Source organism: Mesoplodon densirostris, chromosome 9, assembly GCF_025265405.1.
Source record: "Mesoplodon densirostris isolate mMesDen1 chromosome 9, mMesDen1 primary haplotype, whole genome shotgun sequence".
In the NCBI taxonomy this organism is placed as follows: Eukaryota; Metazoa; Chordata; class Mammalia; order Artiodactyla; family Ziphiidae; genus Mesoplodon; species Mesoplodon densirostris.
The window spans coordinates 57,153,700-57,171,664 of record NC_082669.1 but is presented as its reverse complement, the minus strand read 5'-3'; the positions used below and the strand labels follow the sequence as shown (position 1 = coordinate 57,171,664).

General features: G+C 41.0%; 1 protein-coding gene across 4 annotated transcripts in view; it reads right to left on the bottom strand.

Annotated features, from left to right (window-relative positions):
• CDK6 (cyclin dependent kinase 6) overlaps nt 1–17,965 on the bottom strand; it is a 233,494-nt gene that overhangs the window by 12,852 nt on the left and 202,677 nt on the right. For all 4 annotated transcript variants that reach the window (XM_060108779.1, XM_060108782.1, XM_060108780.1 and 1 more), the window contains exon 6: nt 3,751–3,801. In XM_060108779.1, coding sequence (XP_059964762.1) covers nt 3,751–3,801 — 51 coding nt within the window. The remainder of the gene's footprint in view (nt 1–3,750; nt 3,802–17,965) is intronic.

The window sequence follows — 17,965 nt, the reverse complement described above, 5'->3', positions numbered from 1 at the left end:
GAAACTATTGTATTACCAATAAGCCCTGAAATACTGACAGAGCAGGACCTATATATTCAAAGGAGACCCACATGGGCATATCATATTTTCCTTTATGCCCAGGAGTGCTTTTCGTGCTCTGATCGAACACTCCTGTACTGACATGCCTTTATGATACTCATCTAACATGATTTGTTTACACATAAATTTGGTTGCATTTTTGGTTAAAGAATAATTCCTCACACAGTAATTACATAAATCAGAACCAGACCCAAAAAATGAGGCTAAAAGGTATGGTAGTCCTATGTTATGCAATACCATTTTATAATTTAATATCAAATTTCATAATGTAATTTACATATTTTATATAACTATTTTATGCTATTACAAAGTGAGCAAACAATTAATAAAAACAGTATCATTTATGTTCCCCCTGAAAACCATCCTGGGATCAGAAAGGTAGAGAGAGCATCAAGTGATACAAAAACAGCACAGGCTGTTTAGTGGACAGACTATATGACTATTCAAATACTGAGCAAACTCTTTTGACTACAGATAGAAAAGGTGCTGGCCTGCATTGTCGTCTTCTGGGCCTGAACTCGCTAGGACTAAGACCCAGGGGATGTCCTCCTGAACAAGTCCTCCAGGGTGCAGGAACACGTGGTGGTAAATGTCACAAGATCTCTGTAGGGTTTTGTTCCCCTTCCCTCACCTCAACAGAGCCCAGGTAACAGACCTCACCTGAGAAGAGCAGACACCTATCACTGGGTGTCTGGGGAAAGACACAGTAATCCTACCTCTGTCAGACATGTGGGGAGAGCCAGGTTATTGAGGTAGATAAAAACAGACTCATGGACATGTTTACGGAACAGATGAATGGAAATGACAACTTGAGCAACATACTAATTTGTTTAATAGCAAGATCTAGAATAAGAATAAAAAGAGGAAAACAAAAACATTACATTATTTAAAAAAAAGTGTGTGTGTTTGGATAGAATGGGACAGGCAGAGGAAGAACAGAAGAATGCTTACTAAATAACTTTAAAAAATTGCCTTTCAGTCATTTTTGGCCTTTTAGCCATTTTTATATCAATATTTTTGCATATTAACACCAGTCACCTAGAAATCGATTATAACAACTCTTAGTACAAGTTTAAAATCTTTTTTATCTGCAGTTTTGAATATATTTATATTGAGTTAAATCTGGCAATGTGGGCAGCTGAATGCCAAAGGCTCTCAGAAAAACAGTGTCCCTGTATGTATATGTGTGATGTATACATACATACATGCATATACATACCTGTTCATATAAATAACTTATAAAAGTGTTCTTAAATCTACCACCTCCTGAGACATGCAGGTCAGGTATTATTATTTCCATTATATAGATGGGGAAACTGAGGATGAGGAATAAAATGAACTGCCAAATTCACACATAGTTCAGCCCAGAGCCTGGAGCAAACGTATTCCAAATCCTGTATTTTGTTTCCATTTAACTATGACTCTGCTCTTAAAAATGCTCTAAAATGTCACAGGCTAAAAGCATTCAGTTTCACTTTCAAAGTACTTACTGTTCTTTGAAAGTATAAATCTTCCGAAACACAGAAACAGTTTTCCCCTTAAGAGAATGTGAATATGGCTTTCTTTTCAAAAATATTCAGTTTAACATCCAGTGTGAACGTTTATGGCCTATATATGAGTGTTGTGAAATTCTGATAGGTCCACTAAAAAGGGCTTGCATCAAATTTCAATATTTGGACAAAGCTGAATATAAGCCTTAAAAGTTGACATTTGTACTGGAAAGACTGACAAAGCACAAAACCTATAAATGGCAGCGATGGCTGAGACCGAAGTCATTTTTCAAGTACTTCAGAAGTGACACTAGGGTGCAGCATTGTCCCTCCTCTCTCTGCCAAAGCAATGAATACATGCAGAGAAAACAGAATATAATTTCAACGAAACAATGCCAGAAACCAAGAAGTAAAATCTAAAGGCACAAAACATATCAAACTTTATGGCTTCTTTTCTGTTGGCAACCTGGGATCTTAGGCCTTTGCCAAAAGTGGAAATGGCTTTCCCTTGGAAGCAGGTCAAACGTGTTCGTCAAAGGTTCCTTCTGGTCCATCCCACTGGCTTCACGTACTAAGGGGCACCAGCAGTGTTAACAAGATTGAAGACGTCGGCGTTAGAGGTGGACTCCAGGTGGAGTCAGCAAGGAAAAGCAGGTGAAGGACGTCAGTGTCTGGCAAGCTGGTTTCAGTCAAGATTGTTCTTACTTTTAACAAGAGAGTCACTGGTACGCCTGACTTTCACAGTTCCCTCTTCACAATCACATGCACACAAAATATATTCAACAGGGATAGGGAAGAACAGATGGGAGTTCATCACTGAATGATCAAGGAATGTGACACCCAGAAGCAGAAGAGTAATGTGCAAGTTTGGTCCTGAATTCGTCCATCTTACAGCAGTGGCAGGAGCAGCCGTCGTGGCAGCTGCCCTGGACCCAGGAAGCCCCCAGACAATAAAACTAGCAAATGTTTTTCAGGCCTTAAAGCCACTGGGTTCTGACTCAGCAGTGACTCTGGCACTAACAGAAGCCTATTGGAGCTGCTTCCAGTCACTGAAAGAACAAACTCACGTTCCGGGTTTATTCCGACTGTTTTAAGCAGTTAAGCATGAGAAAATAGTGTTAAAATATAATGCTTTTCTTTAGGGGGACTTTTCATCAGTTTTATAGGCTGCAAATATCATAAAAATTACTAGGATGCCTATAAAATGGTACAGAGCAATGATCAGAGCTATTTTTGGTTCTAGAACTCCCACTTTCTTCCTACTCCACCCGAATCCTGATGGGGCTTGGCAACCACATAGATCCCAAAAGGTTGTTGTACTGCATGCTCTGTGAGAAGAAAAGCCTCTTCTTCCCATTCTAGACACATGAAAGCATCCATACTCTCACATGCACAAACATGTACGCTAATGGAACTCTGAAAATCATCAAGGAGCTATGTCACAGACAACTGGAACCAAAGAATTCGAGCACAAGAAAGCCTTAAAGTTTCATTTCTCAGGCAAAGAAGTTAAGGAACAAAAAGGTTAAACAATTAATGATGAATTATAATAATAGCTAACATTTTTTTAAAGCATTTACTATGTACCAGGCACTGTGTAAATCTTCTACCCGGTGTTTTAAATGACTTTTTCAAGACTGCACAGTTATTTAGCCACAGGCGTAGGATTGAAACCTAGGATCCTCATCTCCTTTTTCAGTGTTCCAAAGAAAAATGGATTGTGTAGCATATACCATCCTTTGCCCAGGAAGACAAAACAAAACAATGTAAAACCAACCTGGATGACCACAGGATACTCAATGGGGACAGGAAGCCCAGTGGGTAAGGATGGGTTACCTGGTCATTGAGCGCCCCACCTCTGAGTGGAAGCATCTGAAATGACCCCAAGCAGACAACACAGCTGAACTTAAAGAACTGGAGCTCAGCCAAGCAGAGAAAGGGCAGCTGTCAAAAGATCCACACGAGCAACATAAAAGCTTCCAGAGCAGAGCAATCAGGCCACAAGGCATGATGGGCTCTGCACAAAACAGCAGACATCTACCATGTCCCCACTCACCACACAAACAGTAACACTGTCTGCAGCAGCAGCAGCTTGGGGTAGGAAAGACAAGAGATAAACATATTACATAAACGTCAGAGGAAGGTCACTGCAATGTTTTAATGCTATAGACACAGATGTAAAATTACAGTTAATACTTACTCCAAGATTTTTCCTAGTTGATCGACATCTGAACTTCCACGAAAAAGCGGCCTGAAAGAATAAAGATACGTATTAAACAAGGAATTTTCTCTGGTTACATTTCAATCATACTTGTCTTGATCATTATTTAACAGGAATCAAAAGATTCTTTGTGTGGGGAAGAAGCAACCTTTGGTAAATGAAGGTTTTTCTTGCATTCCCCTTACAGTAAGATCTCTTATGAATATCTGGCGGTGCCTGACTCCCATACTTGATAGTCCTGGGTAACCTATTCTCAGTCATTGTAACAACACTGCCACCATCATATACAGGCCCTGGCTTCAAAGTTCTACTTAACTTTGTGGTAGGCTGGAACACATCACTATCATAGGCTCAAACCAGAGGTATGTGGAATTCTTTGATATTATTCTTGGTCAGATCCTTCTCAGAGCACCCTTCCTTTTTTTAACTGAAATATAGTTGGCTTACAATATTGTATTAGCTTCAAGTATGTAGCAAAGTGATTCAACTATATATATACATATATATGTATATATATATACACATATATTTAGATTCTTTTCCATTATAGGTTATTAGAAGATACTGAATATAGTTCCCTGTGCTACACAGTAGGTCTTGTTGCTTACCTATTTTATGTATTGTAGTTTGTATCTGTTAATCTCATACTCCTCATTTACCCCTCCCCTCCTTTCCCCTTTGGTAACCATAAGTTTGTTTTCTGACAGAGCGCCCTTTCTTCATACCACTCTGCTATCACAGTCCTTCCTCACAGTTCTCTCTCCTTTCACTTGTCCTGAATGCTGCAGTGAGCTACCTATGGGTCTGTTTTTCTGATTATACCACTCCCCTTTCTCCCAATATTATGGTGGCTAACCATCACGAGTTCAAAATCCTAACTCTGGGCTTCAGAGGCAATTGTGAACACACAAGACTCATTATCTATACTGAGCATTTAACTGACAATTAAATGAACTCACTTGGTGACATTTCTGGCATTTTCTTAAGTAGAGAGCAGGGAGTGTTCTAGGTTTGCCCCTAACCTTTGGCTTAGTGCTTTACCTGAACAGGTGCTCAGTTAATACATCTCTTATTTGATTTTACATATACCCATGGTACACATGTAAATGTTCCCTAACTCCTTGCTCAACAAATGACACAAAAAAGTATTTTTCAACAATAATGTGCTTTAAAAAATATGTGCAGCCTATTATCAGAGATCATGTTTTAGAAATATTATATATCAATTCATAAAGCCTTAAACCAGACCTCTTAAATATTTTTTACACACAATAAGTGAACTTGCTATATACGCTATATATGGAGACTCCTACAAAGTCATGGCATTTCAGTGGCTATGAGACACTGAACCATACTTTCTATTCAGGCCATGATTCTTGAAGGTGGTTATTTTCAAATGAAGTGGAAAATAATTTACTTGTGTAAATGTTATGGTTGGATTGTGTCCCCCTGCCCCGTGCCCCCCATTCACATTGAAGCCCAACCCCAGTGCCTCAGAATGAGGGCCTATAAAGTGATGGGTAAGTTCAAATGAGGCCATTGGGGTGGGCCCTAATCCAATCCAAACCAGAGGCATGTGTGCACACAGAGAAATGACCACGTGACGACACAGCAGGGAGGTGAGCCAAGGAGAGAGAACTCGGAAGAAACCAAACCGGCTGACACCTTGATCTTGGGCTTCCAGCCTCCAGAACTGTGAGAAAACAAATGTCTGTTGTTTAAACCACTTAGTCTTTGGTATTTTGTTATGGCAAACCCTAGAAAACTAATACAGACATCACTAACACAGCCAAATTAATAAAGAATTATGGAGTTGGATTCTAAAAGACATCTAGACAGGTCCTGAAAGATAGCAAGGTGAGAAGTGAAAGTTTTAGAAAAGTTAAACAATGGAATCTTTTTTTTTTTTTTTTGCGGCGCGTGGGCCTCTCACCATTGTGGCCCCTCCCGTTGCGGAGCACAGGCTCCAGACGCGCAGGCTCAGCGGCCATGGCTCACGGGCCCAGCCGCTCCGCGGCATGTGGGATCCTCCCGGACCGGGGAACGAACCCGTGTCCCCTGCATCGGCAGGCGGACTCTCAACCACTGCGCCACCAGGGAAGCCCAACAATGGAACCTTAACAGCTATTATTTATAGGGTGCTGGTGTTGTACCTGACACAGTGCCACATGATCCCCAAACATTATATCATTTAATTCTCACAAAAACTCCAGGAGCAAGGTAGTATTATTATCATCCCTATTTTCTGATGAGGAAACTGAGGATTGGAGAAGTTTCATGACTTACCTAAGGACACGTAACAAATTGCAGACTTAAAATTCAAGCCAGGTCTGCCTTGCCCCAAAGCCTGTATGCTTCATTATTATGTCATAATACTTTTATTTTGGTTACTAATGTTCTCTGCAACCACAGACAGTCACTTTAGCTGAGCCTCTGGGGAGAAGTAGCACAGGGACCCTGTGAAGAGCACTGTGTAGAGAACCTGTGTCTCATAAGCGGGTGCCTATGGGATTCTTACTCAGATGGCTTTGCAAGTGTCTAAATGTCTTTAAAGTCTTGCTCTACTTTAACAAGGAACAAAAGCAATTCACCAGATTGAGACTCTCTAGTCTCTCCACAAACTAACTGATGATGGCCCTTCCAGAACTTTAAATCTTCCTACAGCCCAATCTTTTATAGCTGTTTAGCTCACACATCTTAATTGATGCACCATTTTAAAATTCCTTCCAAAGCATAGCACTCGGGTTGCAAAGAATCAACAGTTCTCTTTCTCTTCACAATCATCTATTTTTCTTAATACTAAAGTATGAAATTATTGGGACTTCCTTGGTGGTGCGGTGGTTAAGAGTCCGCCTGCCAATGCAGGGGACGTGGGTTCAATCCCTGGTCTGGCAAGATCCCACATGCCGTGGAGCAGCTAAGCCCGTGAACCACAACTACTGAGCCTGCGCTCTAGAGCCCACAAATACTGAGCCCACGTGCCGCAACTACTGAAGCGCGTGCACCCAGAGCCCGTGCTCTGCAACAAGAGAAGCCACCACGATGAGAAGCCCACGCACCACAACGAAGAGTAGCCCCCGCTCGCCGCAACTAGAGAAAGCCTGCGCACAGCAATGAAGACCAAACGCAGCCAAAAATAAATTTAAAAAAATTAAAAATAAAATAAAGTATGAAATTATAAAACTAAATATAGCCGGCATTATGAGGTTTGGGAACAAACACAAATGACCCTTTCTTGCTAAGCAAGTATCTCAAATGGCTGGAGTGGTGAGTGTGCCAGGTCAGTAAGCACAGAGGGAACAGAGAGCATCAGTTTAATCTGCTGAGCTGGTTAAGTCGCTATGTAAACATGCCAAGCCCCTCACCCTTCATGAAGAAGACTGGTATCCACAGAAGCATGAGTGAAATTACTTGTGAGGATTATGGAGCAGTTTAAAATAAATATGTTGGCATGGCTATCGAGAAACAAACAAAGCAGACTAACTTGAATGGATGTTTACAGGCAAAGGCGTAAGAACATCTCTTTCCTGGGGTGGGCGCTGAGACCCCAGCCTGAAGCTCAGCTGCAGCAGTGGCTCATGTTCTTACTGTTTTGGTTTTGAGCTCTTTTCTTGTTTTTGTCCCTTGGCAATATTCTAACTTTTTTGCTAGTTCTGCTATGCATTTAAGTTTGCTCTATTTTATCTTACATTTGCTACACGTTTTAGCAGAGGACTTTCAAGTCACGTGGTCTACCGTACTGCAAGAGCCTGAAGTCGTATCTCTATTGGTTGGACTTGGCCCACAAAATGGAATGTGCCTGCCATCCCTGAGTTAGGACTGGCCCATCAGTTTGGCTTCCTTTAATGAGGGCAGCAAGCAGAAGGTCTGAATCATAACCACTCTTCTGTGAACACTCAACAAAACCTGCTAGGGCATACTAGAAGCTCAGAGCCTGCAATTCGGTGTAGAGCTCAGATTGCCTTTTGCCACCTTAGGAAGACTTGGTATGCGACTCTGGGGTCTATTAACTTGTCTTTGCAGCAAATGTGGGTTGGCTTGAGTTATAAGAGCTACTGAACCCTGACTGCATGCAATTAGCTCCTATAAAACGGATCTTTGGATGCAAAGACATAGTCACAAGACAAGAGAAATGGGTCATGTGAAGGGGCAACAGGCCTAATTGGAACTGGTACTGTCAGCTGACCAAGAGGTTGGTCATGAATCTGATCAAACTCTTAGAACCATCTATTCAGTTTTCAGCTGAAAAGTTGGAATAGTTTGTATGAGCTGGTTTTATGATAGGGGGTGCTATGAACATAAGGAGCGTGGAGAGGAACAATGGATTTAGAGGAGAGATGAAACCTTTCATCATGATGAACTCCTGGGTGTGCTATGGTGGAGTGTGGAGACGTAAGAATAAGATCACCCTAAGGACCTTATTCTATCTTTAAATAAGGCTCTTTGGCAAGAAGTCTTGGCTGTATCAGGTATGTGTGCACCATGAACTGAAGAAACACACAGGACCGGTATTTTCACTGAGGTTATTTTGAATATTCTTCCTCCCTCATATTAGCTGAGCCAAAGAGCCTTCAATTCATATAATTTATGGCATATTTTAGGTGGACAAATATGAACATAATCTTTGATTATATTCTTTGGTTTAGTGATGAGGGAGAGTTTAATTCTACTGCCTGGAATAACCGTATAATTGAGGGATGATTTGGCTAAAACACACACATGTATGAGTCCGACTTGGCTGGTTCTTTATTACCAAGACATAGAGCTGAGCTGGAAGGAAGTAGAGGGTTGAAGGAGCAAAATGGTGGAGAATAAAAGACACAGAAAGACTGAAAGACTGAGATTGAGATAGAGGTGGCCAGATAGAGACCACCTGAGGAGGTTCACAATCACTTTAAACTCTGTTTCTTCCCACTGCCTAAGAATCTACCTCTCCTGGTAATCCTAGGATGTTAGGTACAGAGGCCCTGTATGGAGATGGAAGATGGAAGAGGAATGCTCTGGTATATATCATGAGACAGAGCCTCATCAAAGATAAACCGTCATGCATTTTTAGAAAAAGTCACTGCAGGGAGAAGATCCACAAAGCTATCCTATCTTGTCTGTTTTTAGACATAAGCCTCCCAGGTGACATACTCAGCAATTCTTTTAAACTAATTATTTAAAAATACAGTTAACAACAGAGATATTCTATTGAAGGTAGTAAGTCTGAAGGCTGTTTTTATATTTCTAAAAAAATTCTTATATACACATTTTTGGGTTGGGGGGGTTAAATAATAAAATGGAAAGATTGGGCTCCCCTGGTGGCACAGTGGTTGAGAGTCCACCTGCCGATGCAGGCGACACGGGTTTGTGCCCCGGTCCGGGAAGATCCCACATGCCGCGGAGCGGCTGGGCCCGTGAGCCATGGCCGCTGAGCCTGTGCGTCCAGAGCCTGTGCTCCGCAACGGGAGAGGCCACAACAGTGAGAGGCCCGCGTACCGCAAAAAAAAAAAAAAAAAAAAAAAGGAATGATTACTCCTACCAAAAACATCCCAAAATGAAGACTGCAATTGCTTTACTGAATTAACACGTAAAAAAATCCTTTTATTATACAGAACATTACTGAAGGTCAGTAACTTTTATGCATTTTACTACATCAAAAACTACAATTAATCACTTCATTTAGATACTTTTCAGTAGTTTAACCAAGTGGCTGGGTAACAGCGCACAAACATTATTGCTAAAGACCTTTGTTGAATCTAAGTATCATGAATCCATTTCCCATTTTATACCTACATTTCTTTTCTCTCCCCTTGCTTATGATCCTCATTTTTCTTCAGAAGATTTTCTCCACACTCTCTGGGACTTTTATATTCTACTGCAGAAACCCTCCTTCTGTCTCTCATGCCCCTGGGCTGCTTTCTATTATGAATTCTCACATAAACTCCAGAGGAGCCTACTGGAAGGACTTTGCCATGCTACCCTTGGAAGGTAACTTATTTGACAAGGTAAACAATATTTGGGGGACAATATCTGAAACTGAACACTGCTATGTTTTTACGAAAGAGGATTTTAGGTTATTTCCAAATATTTTCCTCAAGTATCTTTCTTCACCATATATACTTGATAATAGTTAATGCTGATAAAATAAACTCTATGAAACACATACATTTTCATTTATACATATTTTTTTTTCTTTTTTCCTAACCAAAGGGAGATTCCTGCAAAATACAATGGCAAATTGCATTCATTTCAAACCACAGCAGAGTCATTTCTCTTCTCATCTCACCTTAGGCACTGCTGTGCCAAAACAAGTGTAGACCTTGGGGTTTTAATCAAGGATTTCCCCAAGGCTTTATTAAATCTGTGAGAGGTTAAACCTTAACATTCCCCCCCCCGCCCCCCAACATGTTGATTTTTCAGGATACTTGCCGACTGGCGAGAGGGCATAGATTTTGGTGATAGGCTGTCCTGGGTGTGACCGAACCCCTTCTCAGCCACTTCTCCCTGTACGACCTTAGGAAGTCATTTAGCCTCTTTGAACTTTGCTCGCTTCATCTGTAAAATGTCCAGTTTATAGTAGACCAATAATATGCGGCAGCTAAATATACACACTTTCTCATACTTACACATGGTAGATATTTCTGGTTCCTGGCCGCTATTACACACAGATGATAAGGTAAAATATTTTACATGGTGAACAAGAAAGGAAGAGAACATTTGTCACTGTGTGGTGGGTGCTCAAGTCAAACTTAAACCTAATAGTCCTTCCTCTGGCATCACTGTATATATTCTCTACACCTGTTAGAATTCTTATACCTTTATCATCAAGAAAAGAAAGAATGAATGTCAAAATTTCCAAAAAAGATTAATTCATTTTGAATTGGCAATTCTGAATGTAGGTTTAGCAAAAAAACTCACTCACCATTGTCTTATCAGTGAAGTGAATTTGCTCAGGTCAAATTACAAAGGGGACCAAGTTTCGGACTCATGCCTTTTTGTGTGTGTGTGTGGTACGCGGGCCTCTCACTGTTGTGGTCTCTCCCATTGCGGAGCACAGGCTCCGGACACACAGGCTCAGCGGCCGTGGCTCACGGGCCCAGCCGCTCCGTGGCATGTGGGATCTTCCCAGACCAGGGCACGAACCCATGTCCCCTGCATCGGCAGGTGGACTCTCAACCACTGCGCCACCAGGGAAGCCCCTGGACTCAGGCCTTTTAAAACAAACAACTAAAAGAACATATAAATATTATTCATAATCTCAATGAACAGTGCAAAACAACATTTAAAAGTAGGGTATGTTTTCTAGCAGATGAGACGTGTATGCTGATATACCTGTTATAGAAAGGAAATGATTCATGCATAATGGAAGATGAAAGATTTTGTTTAGTTACAGTACTTTCATTGTACTAAAAAGATGAGGAAGTCATGGATCACCCTATAGAACACCTCTGTAACCTGCATTTGAACTGCAGCTATGCTTTAGCTGCTATCTTTCTTGATTAGTAGAGGAATTTTCCATGTTCATAAAATGACCTTTCGAAAAATATTACCCAGGGGAATGTTTGCTTTTTAATACTTGTAACCCATATTCAGTTCTAAAGCTGTTATCTGTTAAGTTAAAAATGTCAATTTATCACCTTACAATTACCACCTATTCAAATAACCAGATTAAGCAGAAAATCAATTAATTGATTTACTTTGTAAACACTAATCGAGTGATCACCTACTAAGCACAAAGGGCTGCATTAGGTGCTAGGAGATTATCCCTCCCCCCACCCCCGCCCAAATAAATATTAAATATAAATTAGATTGTATAATGTATGGTCTTAATATATAATAAACAGGGCTTCCCTGGCGGCGCAGAGGTTAAGAATCCGCCTGCCAATGCAGGGACACATGTTTGATCCCTGGTCCGGGAAGATCCCACATGCCGTGGAGCGGCTGGGCCCGTGAGCCATGGCCGCTGAGCCTGCGCGTCCGGAGCCTGTGCTCCGCAACGGGAGAGGCCACAACAGTGAGAGGCCCGCGTACCGCAAACAAACAAACAAAAACAAACAAACAAATAATAATATATATTTTATAAATTTATATTATAATAATTATTATATATTTATATAATAGTATAAGTTTGTTATAAATTTATATTAAAATACAAATTTACAACTTTATAAATAAATATACATACCTATACTACATACTACCATAATGATCCTTGCTTCCACAGGAGACAAGATATACAAATGCAGGGTCATGAAGTAGAGAAGTTTCTCTAATTTTACTGGTGGGAGCCGAAAGCCCAGGGCAATCATTTAATCTTTACTAGAATGTTGGGAGGTGGTCTGATTAACCTCCTTTTATCAATGAGAAGTAAAGTAACTGATTCGAGGAAACACAGCCCAGTAAGAGGCTAAGCTGGTCTGTGTGACTCCAATGAGCAGCAAATAGAAGCAGTGTTTTAGAAAGATTAATATGACAGAGGTTCACTGGGCCAGTTGGCCGGGATGGAGATGGAGCTGGGGATGCCAATGGGAAGGCCAGGCCATGAATGAGATGACAAGGACCTGCACTAGGTGGACAAGGAAATGGGCCGGGATGCAAAGATGTTTAACAGAAGGGGATCAGAACTTGGTGAAAGACTGAACAGGACTTGGAAGGAGAAGCATGATTTGAAGTTTGCATTACTAGTAAAGCCAGGCTGAATGAGAAAGGTGGGGAGAGGGTGGTGGGGGACAGGGAAGAGGAAATTGGAAGATAATTAATTTAGTTTTGGATGTGTTCCTTTAAAATAGAAATAACATATAAAATAAAAAATATGCAAAAAAGGTAGTTAAGTACACCTAGACATACACCCAAGAGTATTGAGAGCATATGTCTTTACAAAAACTTGTACGTGAATGTACACAGCATATTCATATTCATAATAACCAAAAAGTAGAATGAACCCTAATGCCCATCAGCTGATAAAGGGATAAACAGAATGTGGTATAGCCATACCATGGAGTATCATTCAGTCATAAAAAGGAATGAAGCACTGCTGCAACATGGATGACCCTTGAAAACATTATGCTAAGTAAAAGAAGCCAGTCACAAAAGACCACATTGTATGATTCCATTTATTGGAATCCATATATTCCAATATATAGAAGAGGCAAATCTATGGAGTCAGAAAGTAGGTGAGTGGTTGCCTAGGACGGGGGCCTTGTGGGGAAATGAGTGACTGCTAATGGGCATGGGGTTTCTTTTTAGGGTGATGAAAATATTCTAACATTGACTGTGGTGATGGTTGCACAACTCTCTGGATAGACTACTCTAAAAACCATTGAAGTGTGAAATTTATATTGGTGAATTGTATGGTATGTGAATTATATGTCAATAAAGCTGTTTTTTAAAAAGTAGTTTAGAAATTATATTTCCAAGCAAACATTACAGATTCAGGACAGTAAAAATCTGCTAAGAAAACTGCTTTAGGCCTAAATATATGAAAGGCTTAAGTACATCATATTGCAGTACAGTGACAAACATTTATTCTACCATATATTCAATCAAGTACCCGTTTGGAGAGATGTGCTCTGTTCTGGATAATCTACTAATATGATCTGAATCTCCCCAAACACCTGATTTATCAGATTAGGATTAAATAATAAACCCCCAAAATGTGTATGGATAAAAAAAGACAGTCTAAAAAACCATCTTATGCTTTCCTCTGGATGGTGAAATTATGGGTGATTTTTTTCCCCCTGCATTTTTCTATTATTCTGTACTCACCATTTTATGAGCATCAGTTAGTTTTAAAATCAGAAGGAAAAGGCCCCAACACGGCTACTTGCCATATACTGCATGTACGTGATCTGTTCACCTCACTTCTTCATTCCCCACTCCTGCGCCAACACGCTTCTATTCCTCACTTACTTGCTGGTCTCTACAGCCCAAATCGGAAGCTCCCTGACAACAGGGTCAACCCTTACTTGCTTCTATATCTAGAGCACATAATTTTCTGTCCATAATTGGCACTCAATAAATACATACTCAATGGTTAGTGTTCTTTCTATTGAGAAGGCTTTCCTCTCTCTTCTTTCCACAAGCTTCAGTCTCTCATGTCTCAAAATTTGCTTCCTCGGTTCACCTCTGGGTAATTCAAGTGTGAGCATGTGTGTTTGCACAGATACATATATATGAATAGATGTATACACCGTCAGAGCTGAAACTGGATTTGACTTACATTGTTGTATCCATTTATGCTTTACCTGCTCTGTGGCACTAGAGAGTATGTGCAAATAATGGGTATTTAAAAACCAGGTGGTCTGACAATTAGTCCCCTAAATCTAAAGTCTTGTCAAAACCAGCAGAGAAGCAGCAAGAGGCAAGTAGGATAGGAACTTTGCCCTCAGGGGCTTACTTTACCCAAGTATGCAGGACAGGGAAGGGCTCCTTGGAAGACAGAGAAAGAGAAGTGTTGAGAGAAAGTGTAGCAAGGCAAAACAGAGAGTGAGGGGTTAAAGAGGGTGTGGAGGGGAAAGAGGAGCTTGAAGGAGGGCGGTCCAGAAAGGAAGAAGGGCTGGTGGGGAAGAGCACAGGAGAAAAAAGATGAGAAGTCCAAGTAATAAGAGGGAAGGACTGGGGTAAAAAGAACCTGAGATGAAGTTCTGTCACCGAGACACAGACTGACAGGAAAAAACCTCTACCAGCGAAGGAAGGTGCCACTTACAGCAAAGACCAGATGAACACAAGTTAGAATGCTACCATATCTGTCCATAGCAGGGGACTCTGAGTCTGGTAATTTCCTTAAAAGTAAATAGCTGAATTAATTTTCACTTGTTACCAAGTGTGAATAATTTATTTCTCCACAGAAGACTCATATTTACTGGACTATGAGTAACTTCCTTAAGAGAGAGAAAGAGAAAGAGAGGAAAACCCCAATGGTTTTCAATTCAAAATTGCCAATTAAAATTAAACTAGAGCTCACCAAACCACTTGAGATTTCTGAAACATTACAAAACTTACAAATTAATATATTTACTGATTTAGTCAATTTTATATATGACTCAAGAAGCCTCAGTGGTCATTAAGATTAAAAAAATCATTTCTGATCACTTTAACAAATGTTGAGTATCTACCATTTGCCAGAAATCATTATTTCTTGTATATACTTATTTAATTAAAGAATTTCCCTTTCTCTTCTCCCAGTGCTATTTCTTCCTGTCTTAGTCCACTTGGGCTGCTATAACAATACCATAGCCTGGGTGGCTTAAATGACAGAAAGTTATTTCACAGCTCTGGAGACAGAGAAGTCCTAAATGAAAGTGCCAACATGATTGATTTCTGATGAGGACTCTCTTCCTGGCTTGCAGATGGCCGCCTTCTTTGTTGCTTACTCACATGGTAGGGAAAGAGAGAGTTCTCTGGTGTCTCTTCTTAGAAGGGCACTAATCTCATCATGGCTTCACACTCATGACCTCATCTAACTCTAATTAAATCCCAAAGGCCCCATCTCCAAACACCATCAAATTGGGGGTTAGGGCTTCAACGTCTGAATTCTGGGGCGGGGGGACCACAAACATTCAGTCTACAATACTTCCTTCTTCATGTTACTAAATATAACACCTTTCATACCTTTAATAATTTTTTTAAAATTAGAAAGCTGGGCAGGCGTGTTCTGATCCAATAGGAGCAACAAACAGGATGTGTCTCATTCTGTGCCTGGGATTCAGGTATTCATTTAATAAACTTTCTGATAATTTTTCTTGCCAAATTACATGTTTATTACTCTTCCAATGCCTACCTTATCTCTTGCTCTCTAATCACGCTGCTCAGGCGAGTTCTTAAGGCAGGAAAGAAATGATCATGTAGTGGGCACTTTCTAAAGCCTGGGTTCCTAACTATATTATTGCATTTTCATTCCCACTCTAACCCTGAAGTCAGACAACTAGCAAGTACTAAATAACTTTGCATTTGAAACAAAGTTTGAGAACCAGAAAAAGAAATCTGAGTCAAACCTAAGAAGTGATATGTTGCAAGGGAAAAGCATTTGGATTAGTATTACTAATTACTAGGAAGCTGAGGCAAGTCCAGGGTCTGGGACTTCCATGGAATCACCTCTCTCACTATGGGCAATAAGCTTCTTTAACAGTCAGACATCTCTGGTTCAATGCCCTGGGGAATGGTGTCTTCTGTCTCTTCACATAACCACAGAGCTTGAATGACTCTCCTCCTCCCATATGGAAATTCAAGCTGTAATAATACGCACTATATTTTAAGTTGGGCTTGGTATTGAAAACCTTTAATGACGACATGCTGTAAGATCATTTGGGGCAAGGGTGATGGCGGCATGTAGAGACATAGAATGAATTATCAGAGATTAGCAGGAACACCTGACAAAATCAGTGCCAGAGACTGATTAGTCAGGCTTTAATTACTTACTGGGCCCAGGGCTTATCAATTACCTTCACTCTGCAGAAATGTGAACTAGAGCCATCACTTAAGCAAACTAGAACCTCACCATATCACATAATAAAACCACCCTGTCCCACAATTCCTAGCCTTTCTTTATACTGCGCCTTCCTGGGAGAGAAAGAAAACCTATGTCAGGGCTGCTGGTCCATGAGTGCGAACCTTAGCACCCATGTTCCTCAATACTGGCTATTTGGGTAGGGCACCCATGAAAAGGTTGACCAAATGGCCCAGTATGCCCAGGATGGTCCCAGTTTTAGCACTAAAAATCCTGTATCCAGGAAAACCTCTTTGTCCTAAGCAAACTAGGATGGTTGGTCACCCTACCCAGTACAAGAAGTTATAGTAAAGGAAATTGGAAAAAAAAAAGAGTAATCTTTAAAAAAGTGTTTTTGTTATTTCAGAGGATGGTTTTAAAATATCAGATGAGCATCTCTCAAAACAATAAGAATGAAGGTGGTCCAGACAGACAGATTTCATTCTTGTCTTTCCTAATAACTCACTGTTTCTATGCAATAAGGGACTAGACCATTGGTAGCTCCCTCCACAAACCATAATTCAACTTGCTATTCCTCTGTGTTAGCAAAAGACCTTGTAAAACCATATACATTTTGCCTAGGGAAAGAGCATTGCCTGTGGCTTAATCCACACGGTTAATGTAATAGTCTGAGGGAAGTACGTGGTCTAAAGAGGAGACCACCAATAGAGACTGTGGTGGAGCTACTACACAACTAGGATGACAAAGAGAATTCATCTTGTCCAGTCTGACTGGTAGTAACAGGCTGTGAGCTAGGTTGAGAATGATTCTGAAGTGCTATATAGGTGCAGTAGAAGAGTGTACTGTGATTAATCAGCAACACATAGCATGTAAAAGAGACTAGCCACGTGAACCAAGGTGACACAGGTGAGCCAAGTTTTCTCTTTCTGATAGGCTGACATCAAAGCAATACACAAGGAGTAAAAGTCAGAAAACGTTAGAGTAAGCTCGTCTAATAGTGACATACTCCAATAACAAATATTACTTAAACTATGGTAACAAATATGTGCCTTTCAAAATCACTCTTACTGGGACTTCCCTGGTGGCACAGTGGTTAAGAAGCCGCCTGTCAATGCAGGGGACACGGGTTCGATCCCTGGTCCGGAAAGATCCCACGTGCTGTGGAGCAACTAAGCCTGTGCGCCACAACTACTGAGCCTGCGCTCTAGAGCCTGCAAGCCACAACTACTGAGCCCGCAGGCCTAGAGCCATGCTCTGCAACAAAAGAAGCCACCACAATGAGAAGCCCGCACACCGCAACTAGAGAAAACCCGCACGCAGCAACGAAGACCCAACTCAGCCATGAATAAATAAATAAACTAAACAAACACTCTTTTTTTTTTTTTTTTTTTTTTGCGGTACGCGGGCCTCTCACTGCTGTGGCCTCTCCCGCTGCAGAGCACAGGCTCCGGACGTGCAGGCTCAGCGGCCATGGCTCACGGGCCCAGCCGCTCTGCGGCATGTGGGATCCTCCTGGACCGGGGCACGAACCCACGTCCCCTGCATCGGCAGGCAGACTCTCAACCACTGCGCCACCAGGGAAGCCCCAAACAAACACTCTTAATCTTTGAATCCACTGGTCTTGTCTTTGACACAGCAATTTTGCCAAAGAGAGCTTTATGGGCTCTAATGTGGGTGCGTCTCTGAGTAGGTAATTATGATCACCTCTATGTTCATATGCATATGCTCTCTCTTGCAAACACTAATATTGACATCAGCCAGCTG